General features: G+C 47.3%; 1 protein-coding gene across 1 annotated transcript; it reads left to right on the top strand.

The window, feature by feature from the left end:
• The first annotated feature begins 224 nt into the window (after nucleotides 1-224).
• On the top strand, nucleotides 225-18,156 carry TRIM54 (tripartite motif containing 54). The gene is made up of 9 exons (XM_029231627.1): nucleotides 225-731; nucleotides 13,633-13,805; nucleotides 14,337-14,508; nucleotides 16,270-16,365; nucleotides 17,043-17,276; nucleotides 17,536-17,558; nucleotides 17,675-17,799; nucleotides 17,938-18,060; nucleotides 18,104-18,156. Exons 1-9 carry the CDS (start codon nucleotides 564-566, stop codon nucleotides 18,154-18,156), a joined length of 1,167 nt encoding a protein of 388 aa, XP_029087460.1. The 5' UTR covers nucleotides 225-563.
• Nucleotides 18,157-18,329: the final 173 nt, after the last annotated feature.

The following is an 18,329-nucleotide window of genomic DNA, read 5'->3' as shown; positions in this document are numbered from 1 at the left end:
CCCCCTAAGAGCCCCTTTGCTGTCCTACCTTCCACCATAAGCGGTGAAGCGCACCCCGCCTCTTGCTCAAGGGAGTCACCGTTCCTGAGTGAGTCAGGGTCACTCGGTGACAGCTGTGGCTCGCCTTACATGAGCTAAATTGGGAGCTGGAATGTCACACACAGATGCCCCTTGTTCCCCACCCCCACGTTAAAAAATAATCTCCTCTCTGGGGAGTGAGAGACAAATAGTGCCGCCCATAGAGTGGACAAGAGTGGTTTGGGAAACAAAAGGAGAAATTCCCAGGGACAGAGCCTTTCAAGGAGGGAGGGATAGAAAAAGCTACGTGTGCCTGGCTGGGGTACAGAGCAGAGACTCAAGAGAGACACAGAAGTGTCTGAAAACAGCTATTTAAGACAAGGCAAATTGTTAGAGGAAGGGACAGAAGAGATAGCAGAGCTATTTCGGGAGCGAGGGAGCACGAGAATCCGCAGACTGTCTAAAGTAAACGAGGAAGGGTCCAGAGGCAGTGAGGGAAGGCCAGGACCAGGGTCAAGGCCAGGGCAGGCACGACTGCTGAGGGGATGAACTTCACAGTGGGTTTCAAGCCGCTGCTAGGGGATGCACACAGCATGGACAGCCTGGAGAAGCAGCTCATCTGCCCCATCTGCCTGGAGATGTTCTCCAAACCGGTGGTGATCCTGCCCTGCCAGCACAACCTGTGCCGCAAGTGTGCCAATGACGTCTTCCAGGTGGGCCGGGGCAGGGGCAGGGCCGGGTAAAGCAGTGCAGACTCGTGGGAGACTTCTCATCAGGTCAGCGCTGAGATCCCAGGAGGTGATGGGGGATGGGTTCCATGAGGTGGGTGGTGGCTGTCCTGGCTGAAGAGCAGAAGAAGAGCCAGGGGTCCTAGCAGATCCCAAAGTAAGCATGGGTCAGCAGCTGTTCTGCAGGCTGGCGAGTACAGCCTGTGCACGGACAGCCGCTGGGATGCTGGTATCTACAGAGGAAGGGAGACCCCCTTAGAAACTGGGAGGGAAGTGATCCTCCACCAGGCTGTGTGACAGTCTGTGCTAGACTCTGCATTCCAGTTTGGAGTTTGAGATTTCGAGAACAATATGGAAAATCTGGAGAAAATAGCAGTGAGATAATGAAACATTAAAAAATAAACTGTGAGAAAGGTCCATGGTGACAGTGAAGCTATTTGTATTTAAAGCAAAGCTGAACGCATCCATCTCTGGGGGGCGGGCAGAGTTAGACAGTGGGCAGGAGACTGGGAATCCTCCCAGCTGAAGTTCACACCTGTGCCCACCTCAGACTGGTCAGTAAAGGGACCTGCTGGTTAAAATGGATTGAGGTCACTTAAGCAGGGAAAAGGCAGAGAATAAATTGTACATCCCCAAAATGTAACCAGTCTTGGCTTATGTGTAGTCATGGAGCAAAGCATAGTTAATCAAGTTCACAGATATCATTTTAGCTCATGGTTTCAAAAATAAAAGCACATATCAGAATGGTTTATATAAATGGGTTTTCTTTCTTGCCCTGTGCCCTGGTGTAGGTTCTAGTAACCTGTAAAATGAACAAAGATCAGGGAGAGTGAGGGATAAAGGCATGTACACACACACACACACACACACACACACACACACACACCCTTGCAAATGAAGTAGAAACTCAGAATAGACCAGAGCTGGCTGGCTTAGTAGGCATGGTAGCGATAAGGGACATCGTGAGCATTTAGTCTTCATCTCTATCAGAAATTATGAGGAAATGTGTTGAACACAGTGATTTTCAACTTAACCAAGAAAATGTTTCCCTTTTAAGTTGTTTAGGGGCAGCATGTTTGGGGAAAATAATGGGCTGGCTAATTCAGGTCATTCCACAGCTATGCCCTATGACCCACCCTTTGCTGTCTGCCATCTTCACTGAACTCCATGGTCTCTCCTGCCATCTTCCCATCAAGGCTTGTTCCCATCTCCTGTTCCTCTACGTGTCCAAACCTGCCATTATTTGGCTCCAGAGAACCTCGGAGCCAGTGATTTTCCCTCTCTGGGATCTGCTTATCGCGGGCACTAAGTCATGTACCAGAGGCTATGCCTTGCCCACTATCTTGGGTTTTCCCTCAGTCTTAGTAACGCTGAACATCCTTCAGGCTGAAATGCCTAGGAGGGAATGACAAAAAGATTTTGCCATCCCTTCTCATGAATTTGTAGTGAAACGTCTTTTCATTAGAGCCTGAAATATGTGAAAGCAAAACAAAGTTTTGAGAGTGAAGGTAACGTGTTCTGTAAAAAATTGGTCAGAATATTAAAGTGCATGGCACACAGTGTCATTGGGTAGAGGACCCAGGGACGGTCCTACATATGGAGGCTAGAAGCTGTTCCAGTCCCTCCTCTGTATCTAGACACACTGTTTTGGTTCCTTGAAGCTCTGGAATACTGATCTGGGCCCTGAGAGACCTGGGAATTGTTTGGTACAGAATATTTGGGAGAGAACATGATTCCCAGAACTTTGGGATGGTTCTGTGCATCTGGGCTACTGTGTATCCTTTAAAGTGCCGGGCACCCCTGGGCCCTCCAAGGAGAGAAGTTGAACAGCTCATTTCCTTGCTTCTTTATTTGGGGTGGCCTGGTGGGAGGCTGACCCAGTTCTTCAGCTGCACTATGTATACACATCTCAGTAGACCTCCCTCTGCAAGATGAGCATATTTAGTTTCTCACACATTGCCTCCACATTTTGACAACTCTAGGCATAATCAGATTGTCTGTTTTCTAAGTATGGGGACAAGAATAGGACTTGTGGTTTCTCTCTCTTAAAACTACTTAGGAAGAACACCCTTAGAACATTGCCTAGAAAGTTAATAGGACTTAGAAAAGTGATACCAGTATATTATACACCCCCACACACACACTTTTTTTTTTTTTCAAACGCTATAGGAATTTATATCATGAAAAGTGAATCTTCACCTCAGGCCCTGTGTAATTCCCTTCTCCATTACCAACTTTCTTGGGTATCCTTCCATGGTCCGGTACACGTTTCTGTGTGTGTGTGTGTATACACACACGTTTAAACTAAATTCATCCTATACCTGCCTTTGTTCACTCTCTTGGCCATTTCATATCCACACATTCTGATATGCACCTTCGTTTTGGGGACTTCCCCGGCGGTCCAGTGGTTAAGGCTCTGCACTTCCACTGCAGGGGGCACAGGTTCGACCCCCTGGTCAGGGAGCTAAGATCCTGCAGGCCTTGCGGCGCAGCCAAAAAAAAAAAGTTAATGCACCTTCCTTTTTCATGGCTATATAGTGGTCCATTGTTGTAGCTGGGCCACAGTCTGTGTAATCTGCACTCTGAAACATTTAGATGATGCTCAGTGTTCTGCTGTTCTAAAAACTGCTGTGATGGGCAACAAACAAGAATTTGGAGGGATTATGATCTTACAACATCAGGTTAACAAAAGAGCCAGGAAGCAAAATCTTAAAAGTTAAAATATTTCATTGAGGTAATTCCCTGGCAGTCCAGTGGTTAGGACTCCGAGCTCTCACTGCTGAGGGCCCAGGTTCAATCCCTGGTCGGGGAGCTAAGATCCCACATGCCACCCAACACGGCCAAAAAAGAAAAAAAGATTTTTTTTTCATTGAAAATGTTGAACCGTATTAAGGGTTTGGGAGGAAATCATCCATAATTCCCACCTCCTCCAACACAATTATTTTCATGTTTGCATATGACTTTCAAGTGCTTGTCTCATACATATTTTTACTTGGTTGCCATCACAATTTAACTAGTTTTCTTCAGAGCTGTGATACAGCTCTCTCTCTCTCTCTCTCTCTCTCTCTCTGAATTTAAACAGAATAAAACACCAAAACACCACATTAACCCCCTCTAATTTCTCTCTCTCTCTTTCCCTGCACTTGCACCCACTCAGCTACCAAGCATTTTGACTAGAGGAAAGCTGTCGGTGTGGGAATTTGACACAAACATCTTCCCATGTTTCTGAATTTGTAAACTCTATTCACTCCTAAACTACTTTAAAACAGCCTTCGGTTTATTTTTATACCTGCCCCCACTTCACTGTGGGCACTTGTTTATGAGCTGCAACCTGCTGTAATTTAACAGGCAACCAGAAGGGCTTGTAAGAAGGTTGATCAGAAACAGCTTTTCTGGACGGTGTCCATGTAGGGAGAGATTTACAGAGATGGGAATAGCAAGAAAGGGGCCTCCTTCTCTCATCAAGGCAGTCTGGGAAGGAGATGACCTCTTTTACTTCATCCCCGAATTCCACTTCTTTACCGGCTAATTGTTAGGACCTGCTGTCATCAAGTATAGGCCAGCTGGTGAAAACCCTACACAGCCTGTCTCCTCGGCCACTTCCACCTGCTACTGAGGGCACCAAGACATCCCCTCCCCAGCCCAGCCTTGGGCAGGTTTCCTTTTTGAGAAGTTGGTTCACTGAAATTTTGTGAATTGTGTTAACCTTGTAGCAGGCTTAGGATCTTCCTTTAGGGAAGAAACTGGGTTGAGTGGGAAACAAAATCATAGAGACTCAGCGTTCCTGGGCTCAAGTCCCACCAGCTTCTTCCTTAATTTGTCATGTGATGTAAAGCAGGTTATTTCACCTCTTCAAGCCTGTTTACACATGTATGGACGAAACGGAGGTTTTATTTTATTTTTTTGGTTTTTTGGCCTCGAGGCATATGGGATCTTAGCTCCCTGACCAGGAATCGAACCCACGCCCCTTGCATTGGAAGGCAAAGGCTTAACCACTGGACCGCCAGGGAAGTCCCCGAAACGGAGGTTTTAAAACTGATCTTTAACATCCTTGTAATTCTAACAATCTGATTTCACAAATTCAAGAAATGTCATTATGGATTTCCATTTTTTCAGGACTTTGCATTCTGTTACTAGCATCCTACCTTGTCTCACTCTTCTGCTTACCAGCCCTCCTTTCAGCCAGCCTCCATTCACAAACCCCTGTGCCACACTCATTGCTAGCTTCTGTCGGGCAGAGCTAGCTCACCACCCAAAACCCCTTCTCCACCCACAGCTCAGCTTTTGTCGCCAACGCCTGTATTCTTCTAAAGCTCAGAGGAAGAGGGCCAAGGTCACCAGACCAAATGTCTGGTCTTCTGCCACCATTTTCCCAGTTTCTCCAGTGTATTCTGAGGGTCTGGCCCAGAGGATTTGCATGGTCCACTATTCATCATTGGCCAGGCCAATAGTTTAGGGGAGGTAGCCTCCAACAACCCCCCTTCCATCCTGGGCCAGTATCCCCAATCAGCATCACTCTGGATAGCAGGAAAGTGGGAAAACATTCTGAGATAAGAATAGATTTGATAGAGAAACTGCGTTCACAGAGCATCTTTCTAGATGGAACATTTCTATTGGATGCCGTGGACCATTACAAAAGAAATAGAAGCCACCATATAGCTCTTATGCCACACAAAACCCCTGATCATGGCCTAGAATTCCATGTATTTATTCCATTCCATTTTATCCTTCACAGTGAAGAAAGAACAGTTATTTCATGTCCTGTGGTTCTCTGTGGTCATATATTTTTAAGGTCTAGATTAGGATTTTTAATAACCATTTGTACAGTGCTTTATAATTTATAGAGTACCTTCACATGTGTGATTCCATTTGAGTTAGAATCAATGTTATTTCCATTTTACAGGGGAGAACACAGGAAACAGGTTACAGTCACACAAACAAAGGGACAGAGTAGGGACGTAAATCTAGGTGTTCTGTTTCCTAGAGTGATGGAATTTTCTCTACACATCACATTATTGGCCTGTGAAATTTTACTTTATGGGGCTGGCTCCCTTGTGTAAATGTAAGATTTAAGCAAAGTTATTTCTTAGTCTTGAAAGAGAAAGATAAACAGAAGCAGAAGATAGCTTATGCTAACTGGATATTGGTCAGCTGAGAGATCTTTAGCCCAAGGTGGAGACTGTCAGCTATGGAGACGTATTAAGGAAGTTGCCATGCGCACCTCAGAGTGTAAAGTTCCTATTTGTGATGAGACCATCTGGGGACTCACGATCAGGGCAGGAAGTAATCTCTTTTTGTGCTATAGATCCCTTTTTAGTTTGTGAAGCCTATGGATCCTAAGGACAATGTATGTGTGTGTTTTTTTAAGAACAGGGTTTTTAAGTGCATAAATTATAACATATATGATTATAAAGAAAACCAATTGCATTAGAACACAGCATGCAGTCTCAGTAGGGGTGATATGCTCCAACTATATCTGTGGTATTAAAAAAAATTTATTGCAATTTTACATTTTATTTATTTTCTGCTCTTATGTAAAACTTTATTCCCCAGCTCTGTTGAGGTATAATTGACAAAATTATATATATTTAAGGTATACAACATGATAATATGATATATCTATACATTGTAAAATGACTACCACAATCAAGGTAGTTAACACATTCATCACAGTTTCCATTTTTGTGTGTGAGGGGTCTAGACTCTCTCAGCAGATGCCAAGTACACAATATAGTGTCATTAGCTACAGTCACCATGCTGTACATCACCTCCCGGGAACTTCATTTTATAAGTGCAAGTTTGTGCCCTTTGACCAACAGCTACCCATTTCCCCACCACGAGCCTCTGGCAACTGACTTTCTAATCTCTGCTTCTATGAGTTTGACATTTTTAAGATTTGTGGTGTTAAAATTTAATAGCGATTGGGGGGGAAATGTCTTAAAATGCTCTTAGAAGAGGCAGGAGTGAAAAAAAGCTTGAGAAACGCTGGAATATAATTACCAAAATAATTAGAACACGTTTTTTGATAGAGTAATATATGTGCTTCTCGATAAACCATTAAATAATGAGATGGGGGACTTCCCTGGCGGGCCAGTGGTTAGGACTCTGCGCTTCCACTGCACGGGGCACGGGTTCGATCCCTGGTCAGGGAACTAAGATCCCACATGCCTCGCGGTGCAGCCAAAAAAAAAAAAAGAGAGAGAGAGAGAGAAGGAACAGTGGGCCTAATAACTACTATAGTTTAGAAGTAGTGATAAGCATAAATTGTTTTTGGAGATTTGATCAACAACTGTGATCAATAATGTGATATGAAAATACCCGTTGGTGACAAAGTCACAGGTACTGCTAAACCTACGTGGTTTGTTGCCTACCTTCGTAATTGAAGAAAGCCCTCAAGTTCTGCTCGGCACGTTAGTGAAAATGAAGATGTAATTGTTCTCCCATCGAGGCTCACAGACTCCTTAAGTTGTAGTCATGGATCTTTTGGGGGCTGTGGCCCCCAGGTTAAGTTCTCCAGCATTTATTCCCCAGCTCTGTTGAGGTATAATTGACAAAATTATACATTTTGTCACACAAAATGTATACAGCATACAGCTTCCGGTGTCTTCCCAAGCATCCAGGCTTGAAATGCCTGAATTGTCTTACTCCCTCCTTTCCCCACAGCCCACCCACAGCCAAGTGACTGGCCAGATTCCACCTCTGGCATCCCTAGTCTTTGCAGGATTACTGCCACTATCTGAGGGCAAGCCTGTGACCTGCACTGACTATGGCTCTTGCTTCTGATCTGTGCCTTTAGATCAGAAGCAAAAGCCATAGTCTCCTCTCCCATGTATCCAAATCACCTCTGTTAGATTAATATTCTCTCTAATTTTCTCTTGCAGTTTAGAAACCTTGCCTATAAAGTTAAGTTCAGATCTTTACCCTTGGATTCAAAGCCCTCCGTGTTTTTACCACAATTATTTTTAAAAAGCCCTTCTTGAGGGCTTCCCTGGTGGCACAGTGGTTAAGAATCCGCCTGCCAATGCAGGGGACACGGGTGAGAGCCCTGGTCCAGGAAGATCCCACATGCCGCGGAGCAACTAAGCCCGTGCGCCACAACTACTGAGCCTGCGCTCTAGAGCCCACGAGCCACAACTACTGAGCCCACGTGCCACAACTGCTGAGCCCACGTGCCACAACTGCTGAAGCTCACGTGCCTACAGCCTGTGCTCCGCAACAAGAGAAGACACCGCAACAGAGAGTAGCCCCTGCTCGCCATAACTAGAGAAAGCCCGCGTGCAGCAACGAAGACCCAACGCAGCCAAAAGAAAAAAAAAAAAGCCCTTCTTGGTAAAACCTACCTTTCTAGCTCCTCCCCCACCCCGCAACCCACGCCCGTCTCAGGACTCCTCTGTCTGTAACCTAAACTCCTATAGTATCTCTGGTCTCCTGAAACTCTTTCCTAACGACCATCTCCTGCTTCCTGTCTACCCTGTCTTCAAATGGTATCTTCTTAAACACCTCCTCCCTCGCACTAACATAGTTCCTTACGGCCTCCTAAATAGCATTTTCACTTGTTAACTCGTCTGGCACTCTAGCGCCCCCTTTTCATTCACGGCAGGATTGAGCATTGCACTTTATTAAAGAAAAGGTTTTTTTTCTTCCTCCAAACCCAAAGTCCTTGTACAAAATTTGGAAATTATATTAAAAAAAAAAAAGGAATCACCCACAATTCTATCACTCAATGGAAATGATTGCCAAAATGTTTAATTTTTATTTTATGTATTTTATAAAGTAATTTCATGGTCTATACAAAGATATTTGGTAAATGTAGATGACTACAAAGAAGAAATTTTAAAATCCTGTAAATCCCATCACCCATTTCAAAATTGGGATCCTACTGTCTATATAGACTTATATCCTGCTTTTTTCATGGGTCTCTCCCCATGTTAAGAACTGTTAAAGATAGTTGCATAATAATTCCTCTATAACTCATTTAATATTTACTATTAAATAACCAGCATGTTAACTATCTGAAAAAGCAATTTTACTGTTCATTCTGGTTACAGAAATAATACAGGTGTATTACATAAAATTTAAACCTCACAGATAATACAAATTGTAGAATGTATAAATCCATCTAAATACATTAGGGCTGTTTCAGAGGAGATGGGATTTCAGGAAGTGCTGGCATCAGGCAGGAAGAGGGCGATCCAGGGACAGCTAGGGACTGGCAAAAACAAGTGAGATACCGGATCACAGGAGCCAAAAGGTTAAACAGAGTGGGATATGGTGGCCTGCAAGGTGTGAGAGGAGAAGGTTGTTATGAAAACCAACAACTCCCTTCCCCCACACTGGTCAGTATTCTTACCATAAATATATCCATTAAGGCTCATTGCTCAGAAAACATCAGCCTTTGAAAGGAGCTAGTGCTAAGTACAAATCCTCTTTTTAGATATGAGGAAATTTGAGCCCTAAGAGAAATTATTTTCCCAAGGTCATAAATGGCAAATCCCAAACCAGATCTTCAGATCAGTTACTTTCCCTACATCATCCTGCATTAAATGCCCTCTGTTAAAATATAGAGATGTTGCCAAGAATGGGTAACAATTTTATCTACATATCCAGTACAGGTGACTTTCTCAAGGTAGCCACCTAGCATTTGCAAAAGGTTTGGGACACAAGACACACAAATTTTGATAAGGGGAGTCAGAAAAGGGATAGAGCAAACATCCCAAACTTCATTCTCATTTCACCTTCCTGATGTTTGCCAAAGCTGTGTACCACCTATGCTATGCTTGAGTATTTCTATTTAAAAGAACTCACATTTTTTAAACTTTTTATTTTACAATATATTGGAGTATAGTTGATTAACAATGTTGTGGAAAAGAACTCTTTTTTTAAATAAATTTATTTATTTTTGGCTGCGTTGGGTCTTCGTTGCTTCACACGGGCTTTCTCTAGTTGCGGCGAGCGGGGGCCACATTTCCTTGCAGTGCGCGGGCTTCTCTTTGCGGTGGCTTCTCTTGCTGCGGAGCACAGGCTCTAGGCACGCGGCCTTCAGTAGTTTTGGCACACGTGCTCAGTAGTTGTGGCTCACGGGGTCAGTAGTTGTGGCACGCGGGCTCCAGAGCTCAGGCTCAGTAGTTGTGGCGCACTGGCTTCGTTGCTCCACGGCACGTGGGATCTTCCCAGACCAGGGCTCGAACCTGTGTCCCCTGCATTGGCAGGCGGATTCTTAACCACTGCGCCACCAGGGAAGTCCCACAACTCCCTTTTAAAGCTGAAATATTTATCATTCTAAATGACAAAAATCCATGAAAAATCACGTGTTTTTTTTTTTTTTGCGGTACACGGGGCTCATTACTGTTGTGGCCTCTCCCGTTGCGGAGCACAGGCTCCAGACGTGCAGGCTCAGCGGCCATGGCTCACGGGCCCAGCCGCTCTGCGGCATGTGGGATCTTCGCGGACCGGGTCACGAACCCGTGTCCCCTGCATCGGTAAGCGGACTCTCAACCACTGCGCCACCAGGGAAGCCCTGCAAGAAATTCTTGAGGGTTAATTCAGTAATGTCTGGAAAGCCCACAGCACAGTGCTTGACACATAATAGGCCCTCAAAACATGTGTTGACTGTTAAATAATGAGTATAAAGGAAGAGTGCAGTGAGAGAGGGAGGTTAGGAGAGGCTACTTAGCAGTTTGTTTTCGCTCTGGGTCAAGACTTTAGAACACGCCCCCTTTCCTCCCATTCAGACATTTACTGAGCACCTTTATATGCTTGCCACCAGCAAATCAAAGAGAAGATCCTTCCAGGAGTAAGTCTGCAGGCTTAGAGCTCTCCTAACACCGTCTTGCTCACTTGGATTCTAAATATTGAAAGATTATTGTATTAAGCAAACAAAAGCCCAGTGATCTCACACTTTAACCCAGTCTTTAAACTAAACTCAACAATATTCATACAATTCCAGTTACTGAGAAGGACAGATGCACAAACACAGCCTTGAATAATCTCAAGCTAATCCGTTCTAGCTTTATGATGGGCTAAAGTGTTAACTTCTTATAATTCTAAAGAAATTCCCTGACTTCCCTGGTGGCGCAGTGGCTAAGAATCCACCTGCCAATGCAGGGGACACAGGTTCGAGCCCTGGTCTGGGAAGATCCGACATGCTGTGGAGCAGCTAAGCCCGTGTGCCACAACTACTGATCCTGCACTCTAGAGCCTGCGAGCCACAACTACTGAGCCCACATGCCACAGCTACTGAAGCCCGCGTGCCTAGAGCCCGTGCTCTGCAACGAGAAGCCACCCCAATGAAAAGCCCGCGCACCGCAACGAAGAGTAGCCCCTGCTTGCCGCAACTAGAGAAAGCCTGTGCACAGCAATGAAGACCCAAGGCAGCCCAAAATAAATAAATAAAAATTTAAAAAAAATTCCCCCCAAACGTAATATTTATTTATTTATTTATTTATTTATTTTGGTATGTGGGCCTCTCACTGTTGTGGCCTCTCCCGTTGCGGAGCACAGGCTCTGGACGCGCAGGCTCAGTGGTCATGGCTCACTGGCCCAGCCGCTCCGCGGCATGTGGGATCTTCCCGGACCGGAGCATGAACCCATGTTCCCTGCATCGGCAGGTGGACTCTCAACCACTGCGCCACCAGGGAAGCCCCAAATGTAATGTTTATGATGTGCCTGTCACTCTCCCCAAGATAAGTCACCCAATTCACAGTGGGGCCACATTTCCTGCCTTGCCTACATCTCTTGCTACCAAAGGATCAAATAAGACTCTGGACTTGGATGCCCTCTATGTGCTGTAGGTGCTGCTGCACACGCATTAGGGTCCTGGTTGATGTAGAGCAGAAGGATTTGGAGAATTTTATGGAACCCAATTGCAGGAAATACATCTGAACATACAAAGTCACAGGTGACTGCTCTCTCCATTACTCTCTAGGAGTTCATGGTGTTCCAGCCAATTAGGATTAGGTTCGGCTGTAAAAGACAGAAAACCAAAAATAACAATGGCTTCAAGTAGGTAAAACTTTGTTTTTTCTCTCCAGTGAAAGTATGGGTAGGTAGTCCAGGACTGTCTCATAAGAGACTCACTCCTTTTATCTTGTTGCCATTCTCGACATGTGGCTACTTCATGGCTCAAGATGGCTGCTTCCATATATTTTTTTAAATTTTATTTACTTTATTTATTTATTTTAGCTGCGTTGGGTCTTCGTTGTTGTGTGCAGGCTTTCTCTAGTTGCGGTGAGCGGGGGCTACTCTTCGTTGCGGTGCACGGGCTTCTCATTGCGGTGGCTTCTCTTGTGGAGCACAGGCTCTAGGCACACAGGTTTCAGTTGTTGTGACACATGGGCTTCAGTAGCTGTGGCTTGCAGGCTCTAGAGCGCAGGCTCAGTCATTGTGGCACACGGGCTTAGCTGCTCCGCGGCATGTGGGATCTTCCAGGCCAGGGATCGAACCCGTGTCCCCTGCATTGGCAGGCGGATTCTTAACCCCTGCGCCACCAGGGAAGTCCTGCCAGTCCACCTTCAATCCAGCCAGCAGGAAGGAGAGAAGGGGAGGAGTAGGGCATGCCCTTCCCATTAAAGATACTTCCTAGAAATTGCACAAAACATTTCTATTTATATACCATTGGCCAGAACGCAGTCACCTGGTCACACCCAACTGGAAGGGAGGCTTGGTCACATGGTCTTTTTTCCATGTGTCTTGCTAAAAACTCAGAGCCTCTATTATTGAAGAAGAAGGGGTGAATATCAAGCAACAATAAGCAGTATTTACAAGTCTTTCATCTCTGCTGCTCTCCCCAGATTGACTTTCTCTTCCTTGCACACCAGCCTTCTCTGTTCACAGTGTCTGACCCCTCACACTGTCCACTTGCACAGATTTTGGGGTGGCCACAATGTCAGCTTTTAGCCCAACTTCACAAGTCTTTTTTCAGTTCAAAAGCTGCACATGGTCTAGTCACCTCAGCCTCTGTGACTCGATTCCAAGCTCCTAGAGAGAAAATTTGATTGGTCCTGTTGGGTCAGGTGATCACCTCCTCAATTCTGAGCCAAGCATCGGTGGCCTGGGCCATGGCAGGGCTCTCCCTTTTAGGATGGGATGGAGCAAGTTCCCTAAGAGGTGTAAGCGGGAGGAAGTGGTGAGCAGCTCTGGTAAACCCTTCTTCTGAGCTTCCTCCTGTCATAACACGCAGCCCATTGGATGTGGTTGTCAGTTTGCTCTCCCTGATGGTCATGCGATGTACCTGTTCATGTTTCATCCCCAGAGCCCAGCAATTACCTGACACACTCAATGTTTACGGTAGAATGAATAATGCAATCTCGTCCTTAATTGTACAGAGGTTGAATGCTTGCCCGAATATGCATAGTAGGGCAGTGCCGGGGCAGCACAAGAACCCAGGACTACTGATTCCCAGTCCCTGGAGTGATTTTCCCGAATTACCCAGCTCAATATGTCTGCCCCATTGTTCAGCACTTGTCTCCGTGCCCCTGACCGTGGCTGCAGAGAACGTCCCCCAGATGTGGCCTGTGAGAACCCCAGGCTGGAGGACTGCAACACTCAGAGTCCATTTCCTACTTTGGTCTTCCTGCTGAGGTCAATGTCTCCCCACAGCTCCAAGCTGGGCCCCTTTGAGGAGAGCTTGCCCTACCTAGGTTTGATCAAGCTAGGCTCTGGATGTAGGGACAGTCAAGGAGGTGGGCTGAGTAACAAGGCAAAGGTGGGAAAGTCTCCATGGCCACCCACCAGGAGCTGCTCTCAGAGGAGCGCGCAGCCATAGAAAAGAGCTGATGCTTCCTCTTCACCACTCTCCTACTCCCCAGTCCCCGTGACATCCCCCCTGCCTCCTCCCAGTTCCCCCATGACTCACTGTGCCTTTCTCTCACGCTCCCCGTCCCCACAGGCCTCAAACCCTCTGTGGCAATCCCGGGGTTCCACCACTGTGTCTTCAGGAGGCCGTTTCCGCTGCCCGTCTTGCAGGCATGAGGTTGTCCTGGACCGACATGGTGTCTACGGCCTGCAGCGGAACCTGCTAGTGGAGAACATTATCGACATTTACAAGCAGGAGTCCTCCCGGTGAGCTGTTAGGGTCTCTTGTTTCTCTAAAGTGCAGGGCCTGGGACACAGGCAGGGAACCCATCAGGGCCAGAAGAGAGGAGCTGAAACGATCAACCTGCCTCTTCAGTTTAGTGATGAGAGGACTGGACCTGAGAAGAGGAGGGACTTGCCCCCAGCTCATCAGGTCACCCAGCTCAGGCAGCCTCTGATTCCTGGTTAGTGCTTCCCCCTCTTCACCTGGGAAGGGGCTGGCCATCCACCAGCAAGGTCCTTGCCAACCCTCCATGACGTCCCACCCCACGGGACTTCCCTGCCCTGGAATAGAAACTACTCTTGGATCTAGGTCTCCACTGTGCCATAGCTCTATTCCTCAAAGGAAGAGCCCCATGGAAGTCACTCGCCTGCCCAGCCACAGCACCAGCTGCAGGGGCAGAGAAGGTGGCGCTGGGTGGTGGAGGCTGAAGAGAAGGTGTTCATGGAGCCTCACACTCTTGCCCCCCACCCAGCCTGGCCCCTGACCCTCCTGCCACCCTGCCCGCTACCCTCCAGGCCGCTGCATTCCAAGGCTGAGCAGCACCTCATGTGCGAGGAGCATGAAGATGAGAAGATCAATATCTACTGCCTGAGCTGTGAAGTGCCCACCTGCTCTCTCTGCAAGGTCTTCGGCGCCCACAAGGACTGTGAGGTGGCCCCACTGCCCACCATTTACAAACGCCAGAAGGTATCAAGCAGCAGAGGGAGCAGGCGTGTGGGGGTGGGGACATGGGACAGGGTCTCAAACTATAGCCTCTTAGTCCACTTGGTTTCAAAGGCAGGCAGATCAGGGCCGAGGTCCCAAGTCTATGCGTGACTCAGTGTGTGACCTTGGGTAAGTCACTTGTCCTCTCTGGCCCTCACGTTCCTCACTTGTAAAATGGGGATGAAAATGCTTACCCCTGAGATCTGTAAGGATAAAATGAGAAATGGATGCAGTATGGTGGACTCTCAAGGCCATCTCACTGTCACACATCTAGATTCTACATAAAACATAATTTAAAAGTTAAATTGGTAGACACGTAGGAAGTAAAGGAAAGCTCCAAGTGCCGGTGAGGTGGGGAGAGGAGAAGGGGAAGTGGGATGAGAACAGAACCCTGAGTGATAAGGACGGAAAAGGCAGGATTTCCCACAGGGCAAATTATTACTGAACTAGAGAGATGAGATTATGCCTCCAAACTCCTAAAAGGTGGGGGGCCTGCAGTGAGGACCCCCAAGGATCCCAGCTTAAACTGGAATCCCAGGAATCCCTAAAGTGGTCAGTTGTGCCACCTGGCTTTTGACAAAAGCAAATGCAAATTCTGCCTGGAGGAAAAACCCTCAACTTAGGCCTTGGGTTTTTCTTAGATTAAGAACAACAAAAGATTATCTCATGATTGAAGATACACAAAGAAATTCAGATACTGGAATTACTGAAGAATGAAAAGTCACTTTGCATAAAATACTTTAAAATGGAATTTAAAAATAAGCAATAGGGACTTCCCTGCTGGTCCAGTGGTTAAGAATCTGCCTTCCAATGCAGGGACCAGGGTTTGATCCCTGGTCAGGGAACTAGGATCCTACATGCTGTGGGGCAACTAAGCCTGCACACCACAATGAACAGCCCATGTGCTGCAACAAAGACCCTGCATGCCACAAGTAAGGCCCAATGCAGCCAAAAATAAATAAATAAATATTTTTAAAAAGCAATAATAAACTATCAAAAATGCAGATTTGACAAAGAACCAAATAGAGCTTTTAGAAACGAAAATATAATTGTTGACATAAAACATTCAAAGGATGAATTAAATGACAGATTTCTCTCAGGAAGAGAGGACTGGGGAATTCCCTGGCGGTCCAGTGGTTAGGACTCCACAATTTCACTGTTGAGGGCCCGCGTTCAATCCCTGGTCAGGGAACTAAGATCCCACAAGCCACGGTGCATGGCAAAAAAAATTTTTTTTAATTAAAAAAAAAAAGATGGGTAAGAGGGGACTGAAAAAACAACTTAGAATACAGCACTGGGAGATGAGGAGGTTGAGAATGAGAAGGTCTAACATATATCTAATCAGAGTCACAGAACGAGAGAATAAAGAGAATGGAAAAGAGGCAATATTATCCTAATGGCTAATCATGAAGAATTTTTCAAAATTGATGGAAGACATGAATCTACAGATAAGGCATCTAGGCCAGTGCCTGGCATTTGGTGGATATTTGGTGAATGTCTCTTCCTTTCTCATTTGGTGGTGGAGGACTTCCTCTCTCCACCTCCTTCCAGAATCCATAGAGTGTGCTTCCACACTTCTTGAGTGGCTCCAAACTCTCTAGATCTGTCAGAGCTGCCCTGAAGATGCCCCAATGGTGGAGTGGAGGGGGCAGTCCTTTCCTGGGCAGCCTGGCCAGGGTGGGAGGGGCACAGCTCTTGACTAGGTCCTCCAGCCCTAAGTGCTGGCCTGTGTGTGTGTGGCAGAGTGAGCTCAGTGATGGCATCTCGATGCTGGTGGCAGGCAACGACCGTGTGCAAGCAGTGATCACACAGATGGAGGAGGTGTGCCAGACCATTGAGGTGAGACTGGGATGGGAGGGAGGGAAAGTTTCTGGACTCCTGGAGGTGGATCACAAGTAGTGGGATGTGCTTACCAGGCTGTTGGTTTGAATCCCAGCTCTGTCCCTGACTAGCTCTGTGACTTTGGTCCAGTAACTTAACTTCTCTGTGTTCAGTTTTTCTTGTTTTTAACTATATAAAACAGTGATGAGAGAATGATATGTTAGCTACCTCATTGGATCTTTTTGAGAATTAAATGAGATAATACAAGTAATATAGACAGCACTCATGAAGCTTCTTTAAAATATAGTGTTATCTGCTGAGAGAGTAGATCTTAAAAGTCCTCATCACAGGAAAAAAAAATTGTAATCTATGTATGGTGCTGGATGTTAACTAGACATATTGTGGTGATCATTTCAAAATATATACAAATATTGAATCATCATGTTGTATACCTGAAGCTAATATAATGTTATATGTCAAGTAAACTTTAACAAAATATATATCATTATTATTACTGAAAAGATCTGGGAATCAGCAGCCCTTGGCTGGAGTTCTGTCTCTGCCACTAATTTGTGGTGTAATCGACAGGTCACTTTTCTTCTTGGCTGTCTGTGACTTCAGTTAAGTCGGGAGTGGGACAAGTAGCCCCGTGCTCTCCCAGTTACGAGGTCTCATCCTTGCTTCCGGTCTTTCAGGACAACAGCCGGAGGCAGAAGCAGTTGCTAAACCAGAGGTTTGAGGCCCTGTGCGCAGTTCTGGAGGAGCGTAAGGGTGAGCTGCTGCAGGCGCTGGCCCTGAAGCAGGAGGAGAAGCTGCAGCGCGTCAGGGGCCTCATCCGCCAGTACGGAGACCACCTGGAGGCCTCCTCTAAGCTGGTGGAGTCCGCCATCCAGTCCATGGAGGAACCGCAGATGGCGCTCTATCTGCAGGTGGGCTTTGGGGGATGGTGTCAGGCTGCCTAGTGGCTGCAGTGGGGGCCTTGGCACAGGGAGACGGTGTTCAAGTCCTATCTCTGGCACCTACTTGCCCCACGGCCTTGGGCAAATCACCCCCTCTGAGTCCATTATTTCCTTAACGAATTGGGACGCGCATCCCCACCGACCCCGCAGGACTGTGTTGGGCATCAGAAATGGGACTTTGCCAGAGATTGGCACAATGCTTACTCTCACCCTCTTTTCTTCCCTGCAGCAGGCCAAGGAGCTGATCAATAAGTGAGTAGGTGGAGTGGGAAGGTAGAGGAAGGGGCCGCGGGGGCTCCGCTGCCACCGGGAGGGGGTGAGGGTGCTGGGTGCTTCCAAATGAGCCGCTGCCGCTGCGGTTGCCGCAGGGTCGGGACAATGTCAAAGGTGGAGCTGGGTGGACGGCCGGAGCCGGGCTATGAAAGCATGGAGCAATTCACCGTGAGCGTGGAGCATGTGGCCGAAATGCTGAGGACCATCGACTTCCAGCCAGGTGAGGGAGCGAGGATGGGAGGGGGCGGCGGGCCGCTAGGACTAAGCGTCCAGACCCTCCAGGTTGGGGGTCGGGGGATAGGTGCAAGACGGCCAGAGAATCGGGAACTCCAGCTCACCCAGCCTTCCTTCCGCGCAGGCGCTTCTGGGGAGGAAGAGGATGAGGAGGTAGCGTTGGACGGGGAAGAGGGCAGCGCAGGGCCAGAGGAAGAGCGGCTGGAGGGGCCGGAAGGTGAGTGTGGGCATTGGCGGGGTCTGCCTGGTACCGCCCCTCCCCCGGCGATCTCCCTCTCTGCTGCATAAAGGATCGCTTGGGGCCCCTACTCCCAACCTCAACCAGGAGGGGTGCGCCCCCTAGCGCGCGTGCTGAAGTACAACTTTCTTTCCCACCATCCATTCCTCTGGGGGTTTGGGAATCCGAGTAGGGTGGGGAAGTGGAGGAGAAACCCTCCTGGCTGGGGAAAGGGAGTGAGCTGGGCTTCGGAGTTGCCTTGTCTCTTTGGAGCGCCCGCCCACCGAGCTTTCTTTCCC

This window comes from Monodon monoceros, unplaced genomic scaffold (genome assembly GCF_005190385.1).
Source record: "Monodon monoceros isolate NGI ecotype Baffin Bay Population unplaced genomic scaffold, NGI_Narwhal_1 Super_Scaffold_19, whole genome shotgun sequence".
Classification (NCBI taxonomy): Eukaryota; Metazoa; Chordata; class Mammalia; order Artiodactyla; family Monodontidae; genus Monodon; species Monodon monoceros.
The sequence above is the reverse complement of the archived record's forward strand: the minus strand, read 5'-3'. Positions and strand labels throughout refer to the sequence as shown.